At 46.6% G+C, this 22,543-nt stretch overlaps 1 protein-coding gene across 1 annotated transcript in view; it reads right to left on the bottom strand.

Moving 5' to 3' along the window:
- Positions 1 to 22,543, bottom strand: part of FBXO36 (F-box protein 36) — an 84,490-nt gene that overhangs the window by 41,000 nt on the left and 20,947 nt on the right. The window contains exon 2 of the mRNA XM_088466589.1: positions 22,005 to 22,113. Coding sequence (XP_088322715.1) covers positions 22,005 to 22,113 — 109 coding nt within the window. The remainder of the gene's footprint in view (positions 1 to 22,004; positions 22,114 to 22,543) is intronic.

Raw genomic sequence — 22,543 nt, 5'->3', positions numbered from 1 at the left:
CCATGCTTCCTCAAGTTCTTCGGAAATTCAAGCAGAACGGCAGCACTATTCTGCTGGTGGCTCCGGCTTGGCCCAGACGTCCTTGGTACTCAGATCTTCGGAGTCTCTCCATCGACACTCTGTTCCTGCTGCCTTTACATCTGGACCTGTTGTCTCAGGGTTCCTGCCTTCACCCGGATCTGGGTTGTCTGTCTTTGACGGCGTGGCTCTTGAGACATCCATCTTAAGGTCCAAGGGCTTCTCTAGCACAGTCATCAGCACGATGCTGCAGGCACCCAAGCTTACTTCAGCCAGGATCTACCACAGAGTGTGGCATACCTATTTTCAGTGGTGTGGCACGAGAAATTACAATCCTCGTTTTGTGTTTCTAGGATTTTGGCATTCCTTCAGTCTGGTTTGGACCTTGGCCTATGCCTGGCCTCCTTAAAAGTCCATGTTTCTGCACTTTTTTTTTTTGCTCTCAGGAGTCAGCCTCCCTTTGTTCCCTCAGTGGCTCCTTGGGTTTTGGCGGTGGTTCTTCGGGCCCTCCAGGGTCCTCCATTTGAACCACTAGAGCCGGTGGAACTCAAGTGGTTGACTTATAAGACTCTTTTTCTCCTGGCGATTGCTTCAGCCAGGAGGGTATCGGAATTGGGGGTGCTTTCCTGTCGTCCTCCTTTTCTGATATTTCACTAGGACAGGGCGGTGCTTCACACTCGTCCAGGTTTTCTACCTAAAGTGGTTTCTAATTTCCACATTAATCAGGAGATTGTTGTTCTGGCCTTTCGGTCACCAGACCTCTCGGCTGGTGAGGCCTCCTTGGACGTGGTCCGTGCTCTCAAAATTTATGTGGACCGGACCAGTTCCCTTCGGAAATCAGATTCCTTATTTGTACTCTTTGGATTTCACAAGAGGGGATGGCCGGCTACTAAACAAACTTTAGCTAGATGGCTTCGTTTGGCTATTTCTGAGGCTTATACACAGGCGGGCCTGCCTGTTCCAGCCTCTGTTAAGGCTCATTCTACTCGGTCTGTGGGCCCCTTGTGGGCAGCTCGCCGTGGTGCCTCAGCTGTTCAGCTGTGTAAGGCGGCCACATGGTCTTCCATCCAGACCTCTCTGAGGTTCTATGATTTTGACACCTTCGCCTCTCAGGATGCTTCCTTTGGGCGCCGGATTCTCCTCTCAGCGCAGGAGCATCCCCACCCTTAATTGGACTGCTTTGGGACATCCCCAAGGTCAACCCTGTGGACCCCCTATGGACCCTGAAGAAGAAAATGAGAGATATGGTAAGAACTTACCCTTGTTATCTCTCTTTCTTCGAAGTCCATAGGGTCCACAGGGCACCCGCCCTGATGCACCTGGCTTCATATGGGCTGTGTTACTGGTCACCGATAGTCCGTCTCCTTTTCTGTGAGTATGGTTCTTGTGTGTTCCAGTCTTCCTTCTCTCTGCTGTTCCTCCTCCGGCCTTGGCTACTTACCAACTGAGGTGCCTGTGGCTTGGAGGGCGGGGTATAGAGGAGGATGGACCCAGTGCATCCTGGTAGCTAAAGCTTTTAACTGCATGGTGCCCGTGGATCCAGATCCAGCTATACCCCAAGGTCAACCCTGTGGACCCTATGGACTTAGAAGAAAGAGAGATAACAAGGGTAAGTTCTTACCATATCTCTCATTTTCACTTACTCCACCTAAACTGACTCTCCATACTACAACCTATTTATGATATTTTATATGCAACTTACTTTTATCATCTGTTGATCTCCCAGCATATGGGGTTCATAAGGTATCTCTGATATCATATTCACATGCTGATTTCTGGTTATATTTTATATTAATTGTATTTGCATGTACCTCTTGAGTTCAGTTTTATCCCTATGTGGATTTTTAGTATATATTAAATAAATAACATCTACACTCACACAGGGCTTGTTTCAACAAGGAACGCAGTTCTGTATACACTCGCATCACAGTGCATGTGTTCGAACCAGACGCTCCAGTCAGAACTGCGTACGTGTACAGAATAATTGACAGGAAGTGTCATTTGTGGGTGGTAACAGGGGGTGGTCAGGCGAATGCAGTCGTGCCAGTGTATTTCAACACTATTGCATGGGTGTGCATAAATTAGACACTGCGCTACCAGATGCAGCCTGAGGACTCAAAGCGTGCGCTGAAGTTAGCAATTCCTGAGTGAGGTCTGGGCTTCCTTAACTGTGCACATGGGTCCAATGTTACTCAATGTTATAGATTGTGTCGCTATGTGAGTAAGGGGCAGTGGGCGTGCTTATGTCAGGCTACTTACGCAATGTGAATGCACACATTCAAATAGCACCGCTGATATTGGCAACTGCGGTGCGTGCATATTCGCAGAATTACATTCCTTGCTGATCAGACCCACAGTTCTTTTCTTATTTTCCATTTAATTTAGCTTATGGTATTCATGATTGTATTTAGCATTAATCAATAGGTTATATTTATTACACATAGCATTTGTGCTGTTCTTATTCTAGTTCATGTACTAAACTGGCAAAGTGTAATCCACTGCAGCACCTTATTCAACGTTCAACAGCTTTGCTTTGCTCTGCTAGTTCACCCCATATACATGAGTGACACTGGCTGTAGGACTATCATTTTTTATTTCTACAAGCTTAAGCTGCTGCATAGGCTCCCAAATGCATGGGAATAGCAAGGAGGTAGGTGGTGGGGCCAGAGAGTACAGGTGGCAGAAATGGCATAGGCAGCATGAAGCTTAAATGGTTCTGTGCTCAGTAAGTAGAAGCAGTAGACATTTTGCCATCTGCAAGTGGTTGTAAGGCAAGTCTCGACAAATTTTTCTTAAATCTAGTAGCCAGCTTAAAAATATAGGAGCTAGACCATCGTCCCAAACCACACATGCTTGGGGTGGCCCACCTATTTGCCTTTTAGTGACCTGGGCCTAACGCCCAGGTCACTCTCACCTATTTTGGTGGGCAGATACCTTATATTGGGCCTAATGCCCCCTATGTAGTCCAGGCCTTGTGCCCGCCTATATGCACACAGGCCTATTGCCTGATTTACCCCACGGGCCAAGTGCCCGACAACCCTGGTGGTCTAGGGAGGGGCTAATAGTAGGCCTCACAGAGGGCCTACCTGCTATGGTGAAAGAGGCTACGGAGGGAGCTTTGGGCCTGATTCAGAGCCGTTCGCTATTTGTGGTCGTTCGTTCAAAAACAAGGGGTGGCTATTCAAATGATCCGTTCGCAAATTGCAGTCTGTTCCCACCTCTAAGTCTGAACAAGCGAGCAAAACATACGCTCGTTTATTTGATAAAAACGCCCCCTGGCCGCACGCACCATACGTCATGTCCGCTATTTATTAGATTAATCGAGTACATCGTACAGCGTATGAACTGCTCGCTATTCTGTGGTTGGTGTTTTCAACCGCTATTTTGCGAGCAGTTCTGAGTTAAAAAAAAACAAGTGACGTGGTCAATGACGCTGCTGTATTAATTATGCACTCCCTTAAAACGCCCGTTTTGACCTTTAAGCACGCCTGCGTTCGGATCTCCACTCCCCGTTTTCAAGCACCTTCCCCTGTTACCACCCACATATGCCTCATTCTGTCACTCAAAATAGCAGGCCCTCGCTATATTGCGTACCAACGATTTTCGGCCGCACTGACTGGTTCGCGCATGCGTACTAAAAACCGTACGCATGCGCAGATGTGCGAACATCGCTCGGAACGAGCGTACTGCCGCTAGCGAGTGGCTCTGAATGAGGGCCTTTGTTAGCTCTTTCACTGTCCACCCCCGCAGTCCTCGCTGGTCCTCAGCTGCATTCTGCTGCTGGCCCGTCCTGGCCAGTGCCGCCGCTTTCCTCTTTCAGCCGGCGCCTCCTGTCTTCTCTCTTGTTCACGGCGTCTTCTGGCCTCTTCCGTGGCAGCCGGAACGCTTCTCTCTTCTTCTGGAGGTCTTGTCTCCTCCCCCTCCGCAGCCGCACTGCTCTTTCCCGCTCAGCGGCGTCTAATACAAGACGCCGCAAGTGGGCGGGGCTATGACGCGGCAAGCCGTGATTGGCTCGCCGCGTCTGCCTCCTATTGGCTGCTGGTCAGCGAGCCGTGTTTGGCTTGTGGCCAGAGCTTCACACCCGTCGCTATATCAAGGCTACCGGGCGACAGGCTACAGTAAGCCCACACCTGGAGCCAAGTCCGGCCTGCCACAACGTTATCGCTGGCGCTGGTGGAAGGGACCTGACAGACCCTTCACCAGGTACCAGCCGCTCCTGCTTATCCGGCACTGGGAGCTGACTCAGCATCCCAGTGCCGGCCACGGATGTGTCCCGCATGGGACACATCTCCTGTGCCTGCCCCTGCAGCTGTGCCGATGCTGGGATCAGCAACTTGATCCCAGCACGGCTTTCCACATTCGCAAAGGGGATGCTAAGGAATTCTGGGCCTGAATCAGACCCGGTCGCAACCGCTGAGTGCTCGCAACCGGGTTGATGGTGGCCCAGAGCGCATGCGCATGACGGAGCCAGGTCCATCGTGCGTATGCGCTCTGGGCCACCATCGACCCGGTTGCGAGCACTCAGCGCTTGCCACCATGTCTGAATCAGGCCCTCTGTGTTCCTTGCAAAATCCAGTCGCCAGGTCTGAAAATTTGGTCGCCATGGCGACCGGGATTTGTCGAGCCCTGTTGTAAGGCAGCAATACTAAATGCTGGAATGGAAGGGGAGGGAAAGACATCAGGTGGTGAGAGATATGGGTGCAAGAATGAAGATGATTTGGACAGTAGAACAGACTATGTAACTAAAGGTGCGTATCCAATAGCAGATAGTGGAACGACAGTACGATTACAACATTGTAATCGTACAGTCGTACCTCTTCCCCTGCAGTGCCTACACTCAACGATATGTTGTTCAGTGTAGGCACTCTACCTCATCCCTGAACATGGTAAATCTCTCATTATTGGTTAATTGACCAGCATGTTCAGGCAATGATAGATGTCGAAAACGACCAGCGGGAGCGCAAATTGTTGGTAGTTATCGACATTCTTGCACGATTAATGAGTTATTGAACGATAATGATATCGTTATCGTTCAATCGCTCATTTTAATCAGCAAGTGGATACGCGACTTAACAAGTCTATGGGTTCTGTTCAGTGTGCAGGAGATGGAAGATGCTGTAATTGTGAGCATTTTTTCGCAGGTTTTATTTTATTTTTCTTATAATCATGTTTTAAAACAAAAAACAAAAACCAATGGGGCAAAGGTGGTGCTATTAGAGGGTAGTGTCCCCTTTAAGGATACTAAATGAGCTTAAAGGGGTGCTGGTAACACCATTAACAGAATTATTCAACCAGTCACTAGCTACTGGAGTAATTCCAGAGGACTGGAAAAAAGCAAACGTTGTCCCACTGTACAAAAGTGGAAGCAAGGAAGCGGCAAGCAACTACCGACCAGGGAGCCTTACATCAGTAGCTGGGAAATTGATGGAAACACTCTTAAAAAAAAGAGCTGTAGATTATATCAAATCCAACAATTTGCAGGATCCCAAACAGCATGGATTTACTGGGGGGAGATCATGTGAAACAAATCTTATTGACTTTTATGACTGGGTGACTAAGGAAATAGATAAAGGGGGGGGGCATAGATATAGCTTATCTAGACTTTAGTAAGGCTTTTGACACTGTTCCACAAACTGGACAGCATGGGATTGGATACAAAGATAGTTGAATGGATACGATCATGGCTGCTTTTTAATATCTTTATTTGTGACATTGCAAATGGTATTGAAGGGAAACTATGCCTTTTTGCAGATGACACAAAGGTATGCAACAGGGTAGACACACCAGGAGGGATAAAACAAATGATTAATGATCTAGGTAGACTAGAGGAATGGTCAAAAACGTGGCAACTACAGTTTAATGACAAAAAATGCAAGATCATGCACTTGGTCTCAAAATTCCAAAGGCTATATATAGTATTAATGGCACTATACTGGAAAGTACTGAAGAGGAAAGGGATCTAGGAATCACTATTTCAGGTGACTTAAAGGCAAGCAAACATTGTAACAAAGCAATGAGGAAGACAAATCAGATGCTTGGTTGCATAGGGAGAGGAATCAGTAGTAGAAAGAAAGAAGTTATAATACCACTGTATAGGTCATTTGTACGTCCTCTTCTCGAATAATGGCCCTGATTCAGAGGCGGACGCTCTGAAAGAGTGCTCGCTCTGAATCTGGGCGGTTTTTTTTTACATTTTTGTGCGGCCTCCTGGCCGCTCGCATAGCTGTGGGTGACCACCCACAGCTATTGCGAGCGGCCAGGATGATGGTCGCGATGGTCAAGACCATCGCGACCATCGGGCTTGCGACGAGACCCTTGTGGTAGGGTCTCATGGCCGCAAGCCCCAGAGAGCTTCTGGCTCTAATAGAGCCGGAAGCTCTCTCACTGACATCACTGGTGATGTCAGTGGGGCCGCCCACAAATGGCATGCGTTCACTTGGGAACGCCTCCGTCTGTGAAGCCACCCCCCGGCCACGCCTACAAAACGGGGCGAGCTGTCGATCAACATCGACAGCCACCCCTCTTGTAGTCAGCCACGTAGCGAGAGATTTTCTCTCTCGCTCTGGGGGTTGCATACGCGCAGTGTGCGTGCGCAGAGCCCACCATCAACCCGCTCGCGAGCGCTCAAGCGCTTGCGAGCGGGTCTGAATCAGGCCCACTGTGTTCAGTTCTGGAGGCCATATCTAATACATTAGAGACTGTACAAAGAAGGGCAACTAGAATGGTGCATGGTCTACACCACAAAATGTACCAGGAAAGACTAAAAGATCTTAATATGTACAGTTTGGAGCAGAGAAGGGAAAGGGGGGACATGATAGAAACGTTCAAATATATAAAGAGTTTTAACAAGGTAAAGGAAGGAGACATTCTTCAAAGAAAGAGAAGTATTAGAACAAGAGGACATGTTCTAAAACTGGAGGGTGGTAGGTTCAGGGGAAATTTGAGGAAACATTACTTCACAGAAAGGGTAGTGGACAAGTGGAATAGCCTCCCGTCAGAGGTGGTAGAGGCTAAGACAGTAGAGCAATTTAAACATGCATGGGATAGACATAAAGATATCCTTCAGAAGAAGTAAGGATCAATAAAGGTTGAGGTAACAGTATGTTTAAAAATGGGGCAGACTAGATGGGCCAAATGGTTCTTATCTGCCGTCAAATTCTATGTTTCTATGTTTCTATCCAAATTCTGGCCTGTCGTGTCTGAGGGTTGGTTTGGGTTGGAACAGGCGTGGGAGGCTGAAGAGGAGATTTGAGAGGCATGAATGAACTTAGGTGGCTTGAGCCAAGACTTCTTTGTGTATAATGTGAGGAGGTAAACATACGGCAGTGCATGATAGGCCCGAAGGTGAAAACAGGAATAGAATGTCTTTAATGAACAGTAGGTTGGAATGGAACTGTATATATAATACTGAAGGAATGAGCAGCATCGAATCCGGACCGATGATGCTGGATTGAAAGCTGGATCGGTTTAAGGGCCCAATTCAGACCCGCTCACTAGGCTGCGTTCGCAAGCAGCCAGACGATGTTTTGCAATCTGTGCATGCGTATGCATTGCAGTGTGCGTGCACGAACTAGTCCATGCAATCGGGAAGCGTTGTTGATGTTGATGTACTTGATGTTACCGATGGTTGCATACACTTCCTGGAGATGACGTGCATTAGTGGGCATCTTAAGACAGGCTGGTGGGCGTCTGCATACACACAGAGATCGCACTCTAAGACATAGTAGGCGTGCTATTGCCTTGCCGTGTGATCGCAGATTTGCATACTTTCGCTGCGTGTGAACGCATCTAGCGAGCTGGTCTGAATCGAGCCCTAAGACCGATGTTGATGAATTTAAGAACTTCATGGATTTGAATCCGATGTTGAAGAATTGATGAACTTAATCGGTTGGGACCGATGATGATGAATTGAAGAGCTTAACTTATAAAAGTCTGATGTTAATGAATTGATGAACTTGATCGGTTGGGACCGACGTTGATGAATTGAAGAACTTAATTGATATGATTCCTATGTTGGAAGCATCGGATGAGATTGATGGTTGGAGGTATCGGCTGGAACCGATGGAGGCTGTAAGAAGAAGTCTCAGTGGTAAAACCAGACTGGTGTGCAAGATGGTATAGAAGACTTGTTTATCATATATAAGAACTGAAAATATGCTAATGAATGCAATCGCAAAGCCATCGCACAGCCAGCAGAGAGATGCTCACTACGCTATCTCACATCTATAATACCTTGCAGTCCCGCGTATACATCGTGAACTCCGAGTAACATCGGCCCCTCACGCAGAATTACAGCAGGTCTGACCTGGTCTTGTTGAACGCAGTGAGTACACAAGCTGCGTATGCCATCTCAGTGGCTAATTTATGCACACCAGACAGGCATGCCTGCGTTTCTCTGACCACTTCCCCGACACCACAACCAAACACTCACAGCCTGTCACTCACTCTGCGATGGCTTTCATTTTGCTTGAGTGATAGCAAAGCGATCGCAATACTAACTCACGCACATGCACTACATATGCACCATCAACCAATCTGCGTACGTTGTTGCAATAGCGATCCATGCTGAATCAGGTCCTGGGACCGTACAGATACAGAGTACCTGGGAGCTCGGCACAGAGATGTAACTTCAGCAAGAAGCGACGTTGTACTGGCAACAGAGGCCAGTCAGGAAATGGAATTTATAGGGGCGGATCCCCAAGGATTGGATGCTGCGATCAGCTGGTCTGGGAGCAGCGCTATGAGTGTAGGAAGAGAAGAGCGTCAGGTGACAACATGGCTGCGCCCATACTGTGGTTTAGAGGGGAACTCTGGTGTGCAGCCTGTGTGCCATCATGCTGGGAAGACACGCTGTGAGCAAGGAGAGCCATCTCCATGCTCAGTGACAGGACACCGACCGGACGAGGCAGGAGCAGCAGACAGGCTTCAGTAGCAACCGGGAGCATTGTGCAGCGTGAGCGGATCACTGTGCTATCCGGGAGTGATGCACAGTACAAGCGGACCTCAGTGCTAGCCTGGACAGGTACCTGAGAGGTAAGAAAGTGGTGACATGGCCCTGGAAAGAGAGTCTCCTGATCTGTAGATGTGCTTTCGTTGTATGATAACCCCTGCTAACAAATTAAAACAAGGAAGAGTTAAATTATTCCCAATTATACTTTGCAAGTCAGTAGAAAGGATTTCACAGATGAGGCCTAATAAGGGTGAAAGAGTCAGTCTGTATGATATTACTGCCTCTGAAGTTGCTTATGTCAAGTTCTGTATACCCATTGGGTAATGGCTGGGCTCATATGGCTTCTAGAAGTAATTTCTCCTGAACATGAGACACTTTGTACTAGAAGTTACAAATTTGAAACCAATTACCAAGAAGCACTTATTAAACAATTAGTTAAATATGTGGACACTTCATACCCATTATATCATACATTGGCTGTCTGTGATTCTCCAGCTGTTGTAGAAGCACAATGGTCCTGATTCAGACCCGCTCGCTGCCGGAGGCAGCTCGCAGGTCTGAAGGGTGTTTTTGTTTTGTTTCCGACCATCGGGCTTGCGACGAGACCCTTGTAGTAGGGTCTCGTCTGCCGCAAGCCCTAATAGAGCCGGAAGCTCACTACTGACATAACTCGTGATGTCAGTAGGGCCGCCCCCAAATGGCAGACGTTCCTTCGGGAACGCCTCCGTTTGGCAAGCCACCCCCCCGACCCGCCTACAAAACGGGGCGAGCTGTCGATCAACATCGTCAGCCGCCCCGTTTGTAGCGAGCCCCGGAACTCCGGGGCTCACGCGTGCGCACTGCTCGGCCATCGACCAGCTTGCGAGCGGGTCTGAATCAGGCCCAATGTTTTGCCCCAGGCTGGGTGTGATAAGGTATGATAGGACTTGTACTTACTTATTTCTATGCAGTATCTACTAATACACACTTACAATTTAAGGTATTACACTTTTAATTTATGGACATATTCAAAGACTCAGGATTTTAAACCCATTCTCTCTACATGATGCCTGGATCTATATTCCCCCTGTACTACACCAACATCTCTTGAACATTTTTGTACCTGGATCCCTCACTTTTTATCCTCTGATCAGGGGCGGTTTGGGAACTAAACGTGGCCCTGCGAAAAAATTGATAGCAGTGGCCTCATGTGAGCGGCACCCAATCAACTGTAGGCGGAACCAACAGAATAGGTGAAATTAGTACATCACTACACGTGTAGAAGCTGAGCGACAGTACATAGCAGGGATGGTATACAGAAGTCTAGAATGACAAAGTTGAGTGCACATACATACTGTACGTAACACAAATCACCCTATGCAGACCATTCATACATTTTATATGTGCTACAAAGGGATTTATCCATTTTATTAATATACTGTAGTAGATGCAGCAACAGTTCAGGATATCCACAACCAGGGGCTGATTGCCCCCCCCCTGCTGATCGCACCCCCCATTGGCTGTGCGCCAGGCTGAGGGGCTCACAGCTCCCCCCGTCCCAATGCCGGCTAAAATGTTTTTGGGTGTGTTTTTTTCCTGTGATTTTTCCTTAAGGGGGCGTGGCCACACCTCCCGCGATTAGGCCACGCCCCTGTCACCAGGGCCCAGCGCGGCTTTTGGCGGCCCTGTCCACAACATAGCGCTAATTCACAAGTGCAGGGTAATAAGATTGAGGCTTATTACCAAATTTAATTTCTGGGTTCTAGTTTCATTCATTTCACACATTGATATCACCCAGAATAGTTTTAGATCCCATAATGCACAGTACAGTCAACAGCTTGCCAACTTGTTATACATTGTATAAACATAGTGGAAGCCTAAACAATTACAAACCCAATACAATACCACTGGCTATGCAACAAGTGGGTGTCTATGTTCTTCAGACAGTCACGTCTCTAGGGAAATTGGCCTCCCGATATGGAACAGGTTTTGCTAACTGTGATACCGGCAGCACAAACTGAGGAGGTCTGAGATATGTTTTCCTCATAGGACAGCACAATGCTAGGAGAGCTGGTTATAGGGACAATAGGCAAAGGTAGGCTGTATAGAAGCTGGAACTCAACACGAGACACTCATGATGATTGCAGATATTGGATGTAGTGATAAAGGTGGAGTACCAGTCCTGGTATTGAATTATACTCAGACGAGAACAGCAAGGATCCGTAGTAGCAGTCCTGGGAGTATTCCACTAGATATACGCTGGGAACCTTGTTCTGTAAATTATGCCAGAGACTCGGTAATACGATGACTTGGAAGCTGGTTTAGGAATACTGAACAGGGTTCAGTAAATAGACAGCTAAGTTTACTAGGTCAGGAACTGGATCCGGCAGGAGCCAAAAGGAAAACCTTTAGAAGACGTCGCACAGACACTGACTGAGGGTCCAGGAAGGATTTATATACCTAGTGCCTGTTGCTGGTTGGACAATACACTCAGCTGACCCCAAGAGGATTGGCAGGTGCAGGATCAGGTGACCAGACCAAGATGGCTGCGCCCATGGACCGGAGAAGCACCAAGCAGTGAGGACAAGTGCAGGTAAGTGAAACAGGAGCCAGCAGCAAATAGCGGGGCTGAGCACTGATCTCTCCAACTGAGCCAGAGAGTCCCGTGCTGCGGATGCCACTCACGGCTCCAGGGAAGGCGGGCACGGCGCACAGTGCACCAGGACCTGGTTAGGCAAAGCGCGGCTGTCCAAACCCTCCGTGGAGAATGGGCAGCCCGACTCCTGACACAGACTTTCCCTTTCCTACCTCCAATTCCTTCTATTCACTCTTACCCTCCTGTCTACCCATTCCTCTCTCTTCCCTTCTTCTATATTACCCGCCCTTCTCTCTCTCTTTTCCTTTTCTCCTCTCATCTTCTTTCCCTCTCATCTCCCTGATCCTTCCATCTCTCTTTCATGTGAATCTCTCTCCTCTCAGGCTATCCTCCCTTTGCTTACCCTCACACCCTCGTTACTCATTTTCACCACTCACCCTGTGCTACTTGCTCTCTCCATTTCCCTTGTCAGCCCCATGCTTACACACATCTCTGCTTACACATATTCTTATTCACACTACATGTTTACACATGTTCTTATTCACACTGTTACCTCAATATTCCAAGTTGTTCATTTCTTGACATTTTACCGTTTTTTAACTTGTTAAATTCTCTCACTCATCTTTGCAGCTCTACAATTTTAGCTTTCCCCATCACTCATCCCTTTCATTTCTTATTTTCTGCTTGCACCAATACACTTCTACCCTGTGTAAATGTTTATGCCCTCTTCCTCCCACTCAGTCCCCTCCCTTCTGCACGACAGCCCCAATGCCCTCCTTCTCCATGCAGTTGCCCTCCCTCCTACACAATTCCCCTGTATCACTTCCCCCAACATTTTGCTTGCTTTACCACTCCCCACACTATGCACCCATGTAGCCCCCCCCACCCTTTATGGTGTCCCATGCAGGCTTCTTTCTGCCCCACTTGCCCATTACCCCTCCTCACACTCATTAGCCCTGGAGTTTGCACCTTGCTATCTTTTCTGTCTCCCCAATGTGTTTTCTGCCCCTGATCTACTTACCTCAATTGCCCCCGTCCAAACTAAATGATCTCCCTTTAAACACATTCAATTTTGAACCACTTTCCTCATTGCATTATCTCTAACTTTCTTTCACCCATTCACCAAGTTTACTTTCTCATTACCATTTTTATTTATAAAATGGAATAAAATAGTGGAGTGCAAGACGACAAGTATAAAAATAATTATACGAAACAAACAAATTATACATAGAGGATGACTAAGAAGGTGAGGAAATTAAACATCATCTTTTATTCTGCCCTTCCCTTTAACCAGACACACCAGGATACATAAGGCTTGTCAACATTCCGAGGGTTTCTTATAATGCTTGTCGACATTCTCATTGTTGACAAGCACACTGTACGAGTATACCGACACGCCACATCATGCTGCTTCTCCTTACACAATATCACCATATTACATCCCTTCCTTAAATAAGATGCCATGAAACTTCCGACACAAACTCTGTATCAACTACTGTACATCCTCCTTCTAACTGCCCTGCCAATCCCAAAACTGTCTCATTTGTAGTAAATCTTTTGCTTAACATATCTAAATATCATCATGTTACTCGGTGCTGTCATTTCTTTTGCTTACAAATCCACCCACAACCCTATTTCATATATGTTCACCCAGTACTCGAGGTGTGCCAGTGCCAGGACACTTCACTTCGGCACCTGGCACTGGAACTGTCACTGTCCCAGCACTGGTCAACAAGTGGCTGCCTGTATAACTTGGCTCCGGCCGCAAGCCAACCAGCGCCAATCGGCAGCATATTGAATTTGGCGCCGGGCCGCGAATCAATCAGGGGCGGCCACCTTATTGGCTGCGGGTTCCACAAGCCGTCATTGGCTTGCAGCCGGTGCTACTTTCAATATGCCACCGAGGAGTGAGGGGAAGGGAGCGGCGCCGGCCAGCAGAGCGCGGCGTGGTGTGTGCTGGGAGGTGAGACGGAAGGAGCTGTGAGCTAGGAGAGGTGAGTTGGGAGCTGGAAGTTGAGCTGGGAAGTGTGCTGGGAGCTGGGAGCTGTGCTGTGAGCTGAGGGGAGGTGTGCTGTGAGGGGAGGAAGTGGAGGTATAGAAATATCAGCCTGAGGAAGTAAAGCACCTGCCTAAGTAAAGCACCCCTAATATTTCCATACCCCTACTTCAAAAATTCCACTTTGACCACTGTAAACACTTGTCCTATAACTAAGGGTGCATACACGCCAGGACAATACCGGCACGATTTGGCTGATTTGGCCAAATCAGAATGACAAATCGGGCATATCATGCAGTGTGTATGCCCAAGTTGAGCGATCCTGCGGTCACATGCTATATAGTGTGATTGGCCATGCGCACAGCCAAATCACACGATATCGCAGTGATTGTTCCGTCGTTCATTAAATCTTTTAAATGTGTACCGGCAATCATGGGATGTCCAGGGTGAAGGCAAATCTCCCTGAACATCGGCACGATTGCCGGTCATTTAGGTGTGTACCTAGCCTAACCCCACTGACCTACTATTGTGGGTAGTCACTCATAACCTGAATTACTTACACACAAAAAAGGACAGACTAGATGGGCTAAGTCAGGGGTCTTCAACCTTGGCCCTCCAGCTGCTGTGGAACTACACATCCCAGCATGCACTGCCATAGTTTTAGCATGCTGTTTTATCAAAAAGGTGGCAATGCATGCTGGGATGTATAGTTCTACAGCAGCTGGAGGGCCAAGGTTGAAGACCCCTGGGCTAAGTGGTTCTTATCTGCCGTCAACTTCTATGTGTCTAGGTAACAACAAGCCTTCTCCATCTCTATCCAGTTGTATCAGACTCTCATTAAGCTACAATAGCTAATCTGTTCCTGAAGATACTCTTTGTCAAATAATTGTATCTTTCCTCTATAATCAATATGTTTACATCATCTATCTCTAATTAAACCCAATCGCACCTTCTCTCACTTAGGGGTCTATTCATTATGTTAATTATCTGTACTGTGTTAATGCAATTTTTTTTAACACAGTGGCAACTGTGGAGCAAAGTGCAGAAGGCAGTAAGACTATAACAATAGCTATGGGGCACTGATGTGCGCTGCTGCTGTGCCCAGTCAACACATCTCTGTTCTGCCTCCATTCCAATAAGCAGTGCTGCTGACTGAATAAAAAAATCTAATTCTAGAGGTCCAGAATTCGCTCCCCACTTACATTAAGCATCACTAATGGGATGATTATATACTGCCAAATAGGGTTGGGTACGGGATGCCAGAGCTCGTGATCCCAGCGGTCAAAATCCTGACGCTGGCATCCCCACAGGGTTAGGATACCGACACCTGACGGCAGGTATCCTAACCCTCCCCCTCTCCCACCCACTCCCTCCCTTGTGCCTAAACCTAACCTCCCCCTAGTGCCTAAATCTAACCTCCCTCTCCCCGCACCATGAACCTAACCCTTTCCCCTTTGTGCCTAACTCTAACTCTTACCCTCCGCCTATCCCTGCTACTGTCCTTTGGGAAGGCGGCTCCAGGAATCTGACAGGTTTCAGGATTACGTTGCCGGTATTCTAAGCACCGGCATCCCATTGGCCAGGATACTGACCACATCGCTGCTCAAAAGTGTTCAAAATGTGTGTGGCTCATGGGGCACATGCTGCCCTGACCCCCTAGCATAGCCCGCCCCTGCCCCCTGATCTCCTCCCTGATACCTGGCTGAAGTAATCCAGCACCGGTGGAGTAAAGTGCCTCCGGGCTGACTTGCAATGTTCTGTTTGTCACTGGCTGCTTCACTGTGCGCTCTTTGCAGCCACGGCAGCAGCGGATCCCCTGAACTTAGTTAGGTGGCGCACGCTAAATGAGGAGCATTGTCTCGCGGGGAGCTCTCCTTGCTATGACAGGCGCCAAGTGGGGGCGGGGCTGGGGCCACATGTAAAAAAAAAAAAAGTTCACCTGGCCGTACAGGTGGCCCCACAGGTGCTTCAACCCACCAGGAATATTCCCAGTCAGTCCTATGGCCAATCCGCCCCTGCCTCTGATATCCACACCATCATAATGGGTCATTAAAACATTCTATTTCTAGTAAACATTCTCTTTGTGTCTCTAAACTACTCTCAGCCTCTCCCATTGAACTGACTCTTTTACGCTTTTACAGTAGATGGCTACTGTCTTGATCTTGTATTTAGAAATAGACCTTGATGAGGTGGCTCCAGCTACCCCTCACACCTTGTTAGGATCTGTGTTTGTCGTGGACCCAGGGTTTAAACAGGAGCAGACACCGGAACAGATTTAAACTGAAAGGTGGATTGTTTAATGTAAATACTAGTAGACAAGCACAAGAATAATACTGATTAACATCTGTGACCGAAGGAACAATAGTGATGCAATGAATGAATGTCCAGATCAGTGACAGAACTAAAATAAAGTCTTGATTACTGAGGTAACTGTGGAGCTGAAGGAAACGTCCAGAAAATCAGTGGTAATAGCAGGGTAGGGAATCCGGGAATACTGTGATAATAGCTGAAAGGGAAATCAGGTAATGCTGAGACGATGGCTAAACAGGGTAATCCAGAAATGCTGTAATAGTAGCAGAAGGGGAATCAGGTAATGCTGAGATGATGGCTAAACAGGGTAATCCAAAAATGAAGGAGAATCCAAAAATGCTGAGAGTTGACTGCGCAGGGTAATCCGGAAATGCTGTAATAGTTGCTAAAAACGCAGGTGCAGCCTGGACTAGGTAATTGGGACCAACAGGTTCCGGAATAAATGGGTAGGTTTGGGAACTTCAGGTTCAGGGAGGAGTGGGTAGGTAGAAGAAGCAGGACTTGATCCACAGCAGGAAGCAAAGCAGGGTAGCATGGTGCAGGTTTGCAGGGAGCCAGGGACCAACAACGAGTTAGGGCAAGCATCGGAGCACGAGACTAAGGTCAGGAGGGCAGGAATTCTCTCATAGCTGATTCTGAAACACACGGTTGCACTGGCCACTACAGGTAGCTCCAAACTCCCTTAAGTACCCAGCAGCAGAGCGTGAGTGGCTAGAGAGATCACCTGACGCATCAGGATAGGCGCACTATGTCACATGACTTGAGGCAAGATGGCCGCTCCCATGTACCTGTGATGCTGAGACACTGCTAGATTTACCCTTGGCAGGATGGCCCAGCACTGGCAGGCCCCTCACACACACACACAATGCCAGTCTCCATGCGCCAGCTCCCTCACTGGAAGGACCGCGCCACAGCGCCCCCACCGGCAAGGACAGCAACCTCCACGCCGCAAAATCCTGGTCGTGACACACCCCACATATCATCAACCATGGCATTCAAAAGTAAAAAGACACCTACAAAAACTCTCACGTAAAGTAGAATGTCAGTGGTGTAAATCTCCTACTGCTAATGCCTTTCTCACATATAAGAGAATCTACAACACCTATTGAAGGGTTCTGGACACTATCAAACAAACATATTTCCAATCTCTCATCTCTCCTCAAGTTTGTAACTCCAAGTGCTTTTTTAATACATTTAAACTCACCGGCTACTATCAGTGCTCAAGATCTTGATTCCTATTTCAAGGACAAGATCAGACATGAAATGGTATGCTCTATCTCAGCCCGTTACCTGCTCAATCCCTTTCCTGCACCTTCTCTTCATTTGATCCCACAAATGGATTTGAAGTATCTGCTCTGTTGTTATCTTCCTTCTCTACTATCTCCTCTTGAACCTATACCATCAAAAATTAGTTGATCGCACTCTCCTGTGCTCATCCCAACCTCAAGTAAAATCTGTAATCTCTCTTTCTCTCCACTGCTATCTTTCCATTATTATTCAAGCATGCAGTGATTACACCTATTCCAAATTTTCTTTCAAATTATCGTCCCATCTCAGGATACTTCAGAGACTTGCCTACACCCCACCTCACACACTTTCTTGACTTACACAACTTATTGGACTCACCTCAGTCCAGCTTTGACTCCCAACATTCCAGTGCACTGGTTAAAGAGGTCTGTGATTTGATCACTGCTAAGTCTAAAGGACAATACTCACTTTCCTAGATCTCTATGCTGCATTTGATATGGATGACCACTCTCTTCTCATACAAAATGCTACAATCCCTAGGTATTCAGGACACAATGCTATCCTGGTTCTCATCCTACTTACGAAGTCGCCCTTTCAGTGTTTGCTTCTCTCAGAGTACCGCAAGGCTCAGTCCTAGATCCTCTACTTTCTCTACTCCACCTCTCTTGGAAAACTAATCAGCTTTTTCAGTATCATGTGTATGCAGATGATACCCAAATTTAATATCCTCTCCAGATCTCTTGCGATCCGTGTTGGCTCACATTTAATGAATTTCAGTCTGGATGTCATCTCGCCACCTCAAACTCAATCTTTCAAAAACAGAGTTAAAAATATTCCAACTAGCCCAAAGAAGCCCAATCTGACATGTCTATTTCTGTTGACAACATGAAAATAAACCTTACCCCTCAAGTTCGCTGCCTAGGTGTCATCCATGACTATAAACTGTCTTTTGCTTCCAATATTCAGAATGTAATATGTTACGTGTGGACTGTAGGGGAGCTAGTGGGGTAGAACAGATTATGGACTAATGTGGGTGAATCGCAAATTTGATACCCTTGCCTGAAGAGTAAGTTTTCAGGAAATGAAAGTTTGGAGACTAGAAGAAAGTCTTGTTGTGTGAGAGAGGGCATTCCACAGAGTGACTGCAGTCCAAAAAAGTCCTATAACCTTGAATGAGAGCAGGTAATGAGTGTGGATGAAATACGGAAATAGCCTTGACGTGGGAAAAACTAATAAATAGTCAAACAATTTTTCAGAAGCTAATAAGACATGAGGTAATAAAAAAATTAGATAAGAATATCAGTGCACCCTTCCACTGCAGCCGCAGAGGAAAACAAAGGTAGCACTAAGATACCTTAAAAAAGATATACAATATTATTATAAATTTCCTCTGTTGGCGCTGTGAATATATTGGGGGGAATTCAATTGTTTTATGCAGCACGCTAATTAGTGGTTGCCCAACGGAGAAATTCAATTGTTGCTCTGTTTGGGTGTGAATGCAGCAGATGCACAAATTTCTGCTCGCAGCCTCCTGGGGTGGCAAGCAGAATTGTGCTAAAAGTCCATGGTTTGGGCGCCCTAGAAACCACCAGCTGAATGCAGGACTGAGATCAACTTTATGCGGCTGTTGGAAGAGAATCTTCCTGTAGCCACCAGCCTCAGAGGAACCTGCCGGACCCTCTGCACTTTCGGATCCGCACAGTGATCAGACAAAAAAATTGGGGCAGTGTTTAGTGGGCAATGAAGGGGGGGTCGAGTCTAAGCTGTCCTGTCAAGAAAGAAAAACTATCGGTTCCCACTCATCCATTGATGGCAGAGAACCATTGGATCTCTGCCATCAATGGCAAAACCGTCAACCGTTAACCATCGATGATTGGTAACTTTTGATGGATGATGGCCATCTTTAGATCAGTCATCAACCATCGATGGCATGTGCCTGATGGCAAGCACTGATGCCGCCCCATCAGTGGCAGCACCCGATGGTGGTGCAAATGATGGTCGCGCTATGCACATGCGCAAAACCCAAACATCAATGGCTGCACCATCAATGGTTTTCTAATGATGGTTCAAAACAGTCGACCATCGATGGCACAGCCATTGATCGCCATCACTACTATATAAAATAAAAATTGCTATTTTTATAGTGTACTGTGTTTAAAATAATAATAATAATGACAATAATATCGTGTTGGATAAGTTTATCATAGATCTTCTTGACCTAATTCTATCATAAAAAAAAACACGACAATTTCTGAGGGGTTGGAAAATATTAGCCAGTTAAGTCAGTGCGGCCGAAATTCGTTTGTTCGCTAAACAGCGAATGCCTGCTATTTTGAGTGACAGGAGGAGGCGTATGTGGGTGGTAACAGGGGAAGGTGCTTGAAAACGGGGAGTGGAGATCCGAACGCAGGTGTGCTTAAAGGTCAAAACGGGCGTTTTAAGGGTGTGCATAATTAATACAGGAGCGTCATTGACCACGTCACTGGGTTATTTTATAGCCAGAACTGCTCGCAAGATTGTGGTAGCAAAAACCAACCACAAGAATAGCGAGCAGTTCATACGCTGGTCGATGTACTCGATTAATCTAATAAATAGCGGACATGATGTAGGATGCGAGCGGCCAGGAGGCGTATTTTTCCAAAAAACGACCGCAAGTTTTGTTCGCTCGTTCAGACCTAGAGGCGTGAACAGACCGCAAAGAGCGAATGGTTCATTTGAATAGCCACCCCTATTTTCTGGACGAGCGAGCGCTAATTGCGTCCGGCTCTGAATCAGGCTCGTAGAACAGAAGAGTGTTGCAAAGCCTCTCTGCTCCCTATATCATGTGTCATGTGACTGTGGCTGCTGTTGTAGTTATCAAAATATTACTAGCAATTTGAAAAACAAATTCTTCTTAACATCTGCCAATCAGCTACATTTAAAACACACACACACACACAACACACACACACACACACACACACACACACACACACACACACACACACACACACACACACACACTTTTGTCCATGGGATTGCTGCTCAAAGTCTATATTTTTATTATAGAAAAAAAAGTAGTGTCAATAAAGTGTAGATATTGATTTAAAATGGATTTATAGGATGCAAATTATTATAATTACACTAATAAAGAATGGTTACTGATAAAGAAGCCATTCTGACTATCGGTCACAAGTTAATAGTGTTATAGTGGGGGCTTGTGTTATATTTCCAACAGAGGAAAGGAGGTATTTTGGCAATGTTTTTGAGAAAATATATTTTCTAAGACTGCACCAACTGATGGGAGCACAGGCAGACAGAGTGCTTTTGATATGGAGTGTTTAGGTTCCTTGTTACAGCAATAAGGGCAGGGCCGTGTATGGGAGGAAGGATAGGGAGTGCATTCTAACACTAATTCAGTTAAAGGAAGTTGGTGCTGCCTCTTCTATACACACTGAAACGTAATGAAAGGCACAGGAACATGTTACACTTTCTGGTTGAACATGTGAACAAAACCTGATGAAATATTTAACTGATTGCCAAGTAAGAAATACTTGCACAACAAGTATGCTAAATGTTTTAATTAATAAGGTAATAATATCCAGACCACTATCTTATAAACCTGCCACAATTATTGTCAGGATCCTGCAGAAGTATACGCCAACCCCCGGCTATGTCACTTGCTATGCTATGAGGTTGGTTCAATAAATAAGGTAACAAGACCTCTCATTGCATAAATATACTCAAATCGTACATATATGTATAATCAATAGTATGGTCCTTGCTACAGAGTATTTTTCCACATACTTGTCTAAGCCAGGACATGACGGCTTGCTGTACTTCACCACCGGTTGCGAATCGCCTTTCACCCAAGTGCTTCTGCAATGGTCCAAATTCATTGAAATCACTTGGTGCCAGGTCAAGGCTGTAAGGGGGATGGTCCTGTACCTCCCAATGGTAGTGACGTAACAACTCTTGTGTAGTTGGCTGAGTGTGACCTGGCATTATAGTGCAGCAATACCACGCCTGTTCGCAGCAACCCAGGTTGATTTTGACAAATCGCCCTCTGCAAGTGGCTCAATGTGTTACTGTAGCAGACAGCATTCACAGTATCTCCCTTGGTGAGGAAATCAACGTGAACCACGCCCTTGTGGTTCAAAAACACAGTCGCCATGACCTTCTTTGTTGATGGAGTTGTTTTGAATTTCTTTGAAGGTGGGGACGATGCGTGTTTCAATGTCATGGATGCTTGATTCATCTCCGGTGTCACATGATGTACACATGTTTCATCGCCTGTAACAACACGCTGTCAAATGCACGAGAGACAATACCATTCTATCTGTGTTGTGAACTTCTGTGAGCTGCTTCGGTACCCAGCGTGAACACTTTTTCCTGTACTCCAGTTGCTCGTGAAAAATATTGTGGACAGTACCCACTGAGATGTTCAGTTGTCAGCAATATCACTAACTTGAATGCGTCTGTCCTCCTGAATCAGACCTTCAATGTGGCACAAATTGTCATCTGTGGTGGACATGCTTGGCCGGCCGGATCACTGCTCATCTGGAACATTTTGTCTCGCTGTTATCAAAAGCAGTGCACCAAACCCAAACCTGTTTCCGTGACATGACAGTTATCACGTTACACCTCAACAGGTTGGCCATGAATTTCAGCTGCTGATGTGACGCAGAAATCTGATCACACTACAGACCTCAATGTTTGATCATGGTTCCGCCAGCCCTGCCATCTTACAACTGATTTTGGAACAGTATGATTGATATGAGGCGCAGTCTAATGGCTGTGAGGGGAAGCAGTGGTCTACCTGCTCTGGCCTGGCAGGAACTTAGAATGAAATAGAGAACATTATACACGTGAGAGGTCTTGTTACTATACTTATTGAACCGCCCTCGTATGTTTGTCACATCCATTACCTTGCATTGAGGAGTCATCCAAAAAGTCCACGTGAGATTCTTTCAGCTCCCCAGGTTTCATGTTACGAAATTCACTTCTGAGGGAGATTTTCCACCATCTTATGATAACCTGTAGGAGGAGCCACGTGTAAAATATCATGTATTCTATAATTTGTGAAAGCACTCAAGTAAACACAGTCTAATTGCTGGGTGCATCTCCATACTTCAGCAATAGTGAGGAGCAGAGAGGAAACGCTGACCGCTTACAAGCAGGCACGGCAGCTGCTTGAAACTTTTCTAGCAATACAAGCAAAGCGCTCCCTTGATTATACCAAAAACAAATATTACCGGTAACAAGGCCGGTAAACTTCTAGCTGTTATGTCTAAACCACCCAGGAAGCAACATGTAATAGTCACCTTGAAACACCCATCCACTGGGGCGCTTTTAACTAAATCCCGAGATATTGCCACCGAATTTCAGACATACTTCGAGACTGTATTTTGTTTTTCTCCCATAGGTCCAATAGTCCAGGAAACTCTGTTTTATGAAGCCACATTGC

This window comes from Taudactylus pleione, unplaced genomic scaffold (assembly GCF_031769625.1).
Source record: "Taudactylus pleione unplaced genomic scaffold, aTauple2 ptg000066l, whole genome shotgun sequence".
NCBI lineage: Eukaryota > Metazoa > Chordata > Amphibia > Anura > Myobatrachidae > Taudactylus > Taudactylus pleione.
This window is presented reverse-complemented; position numbering and strand designations above follow the sequence as displayed.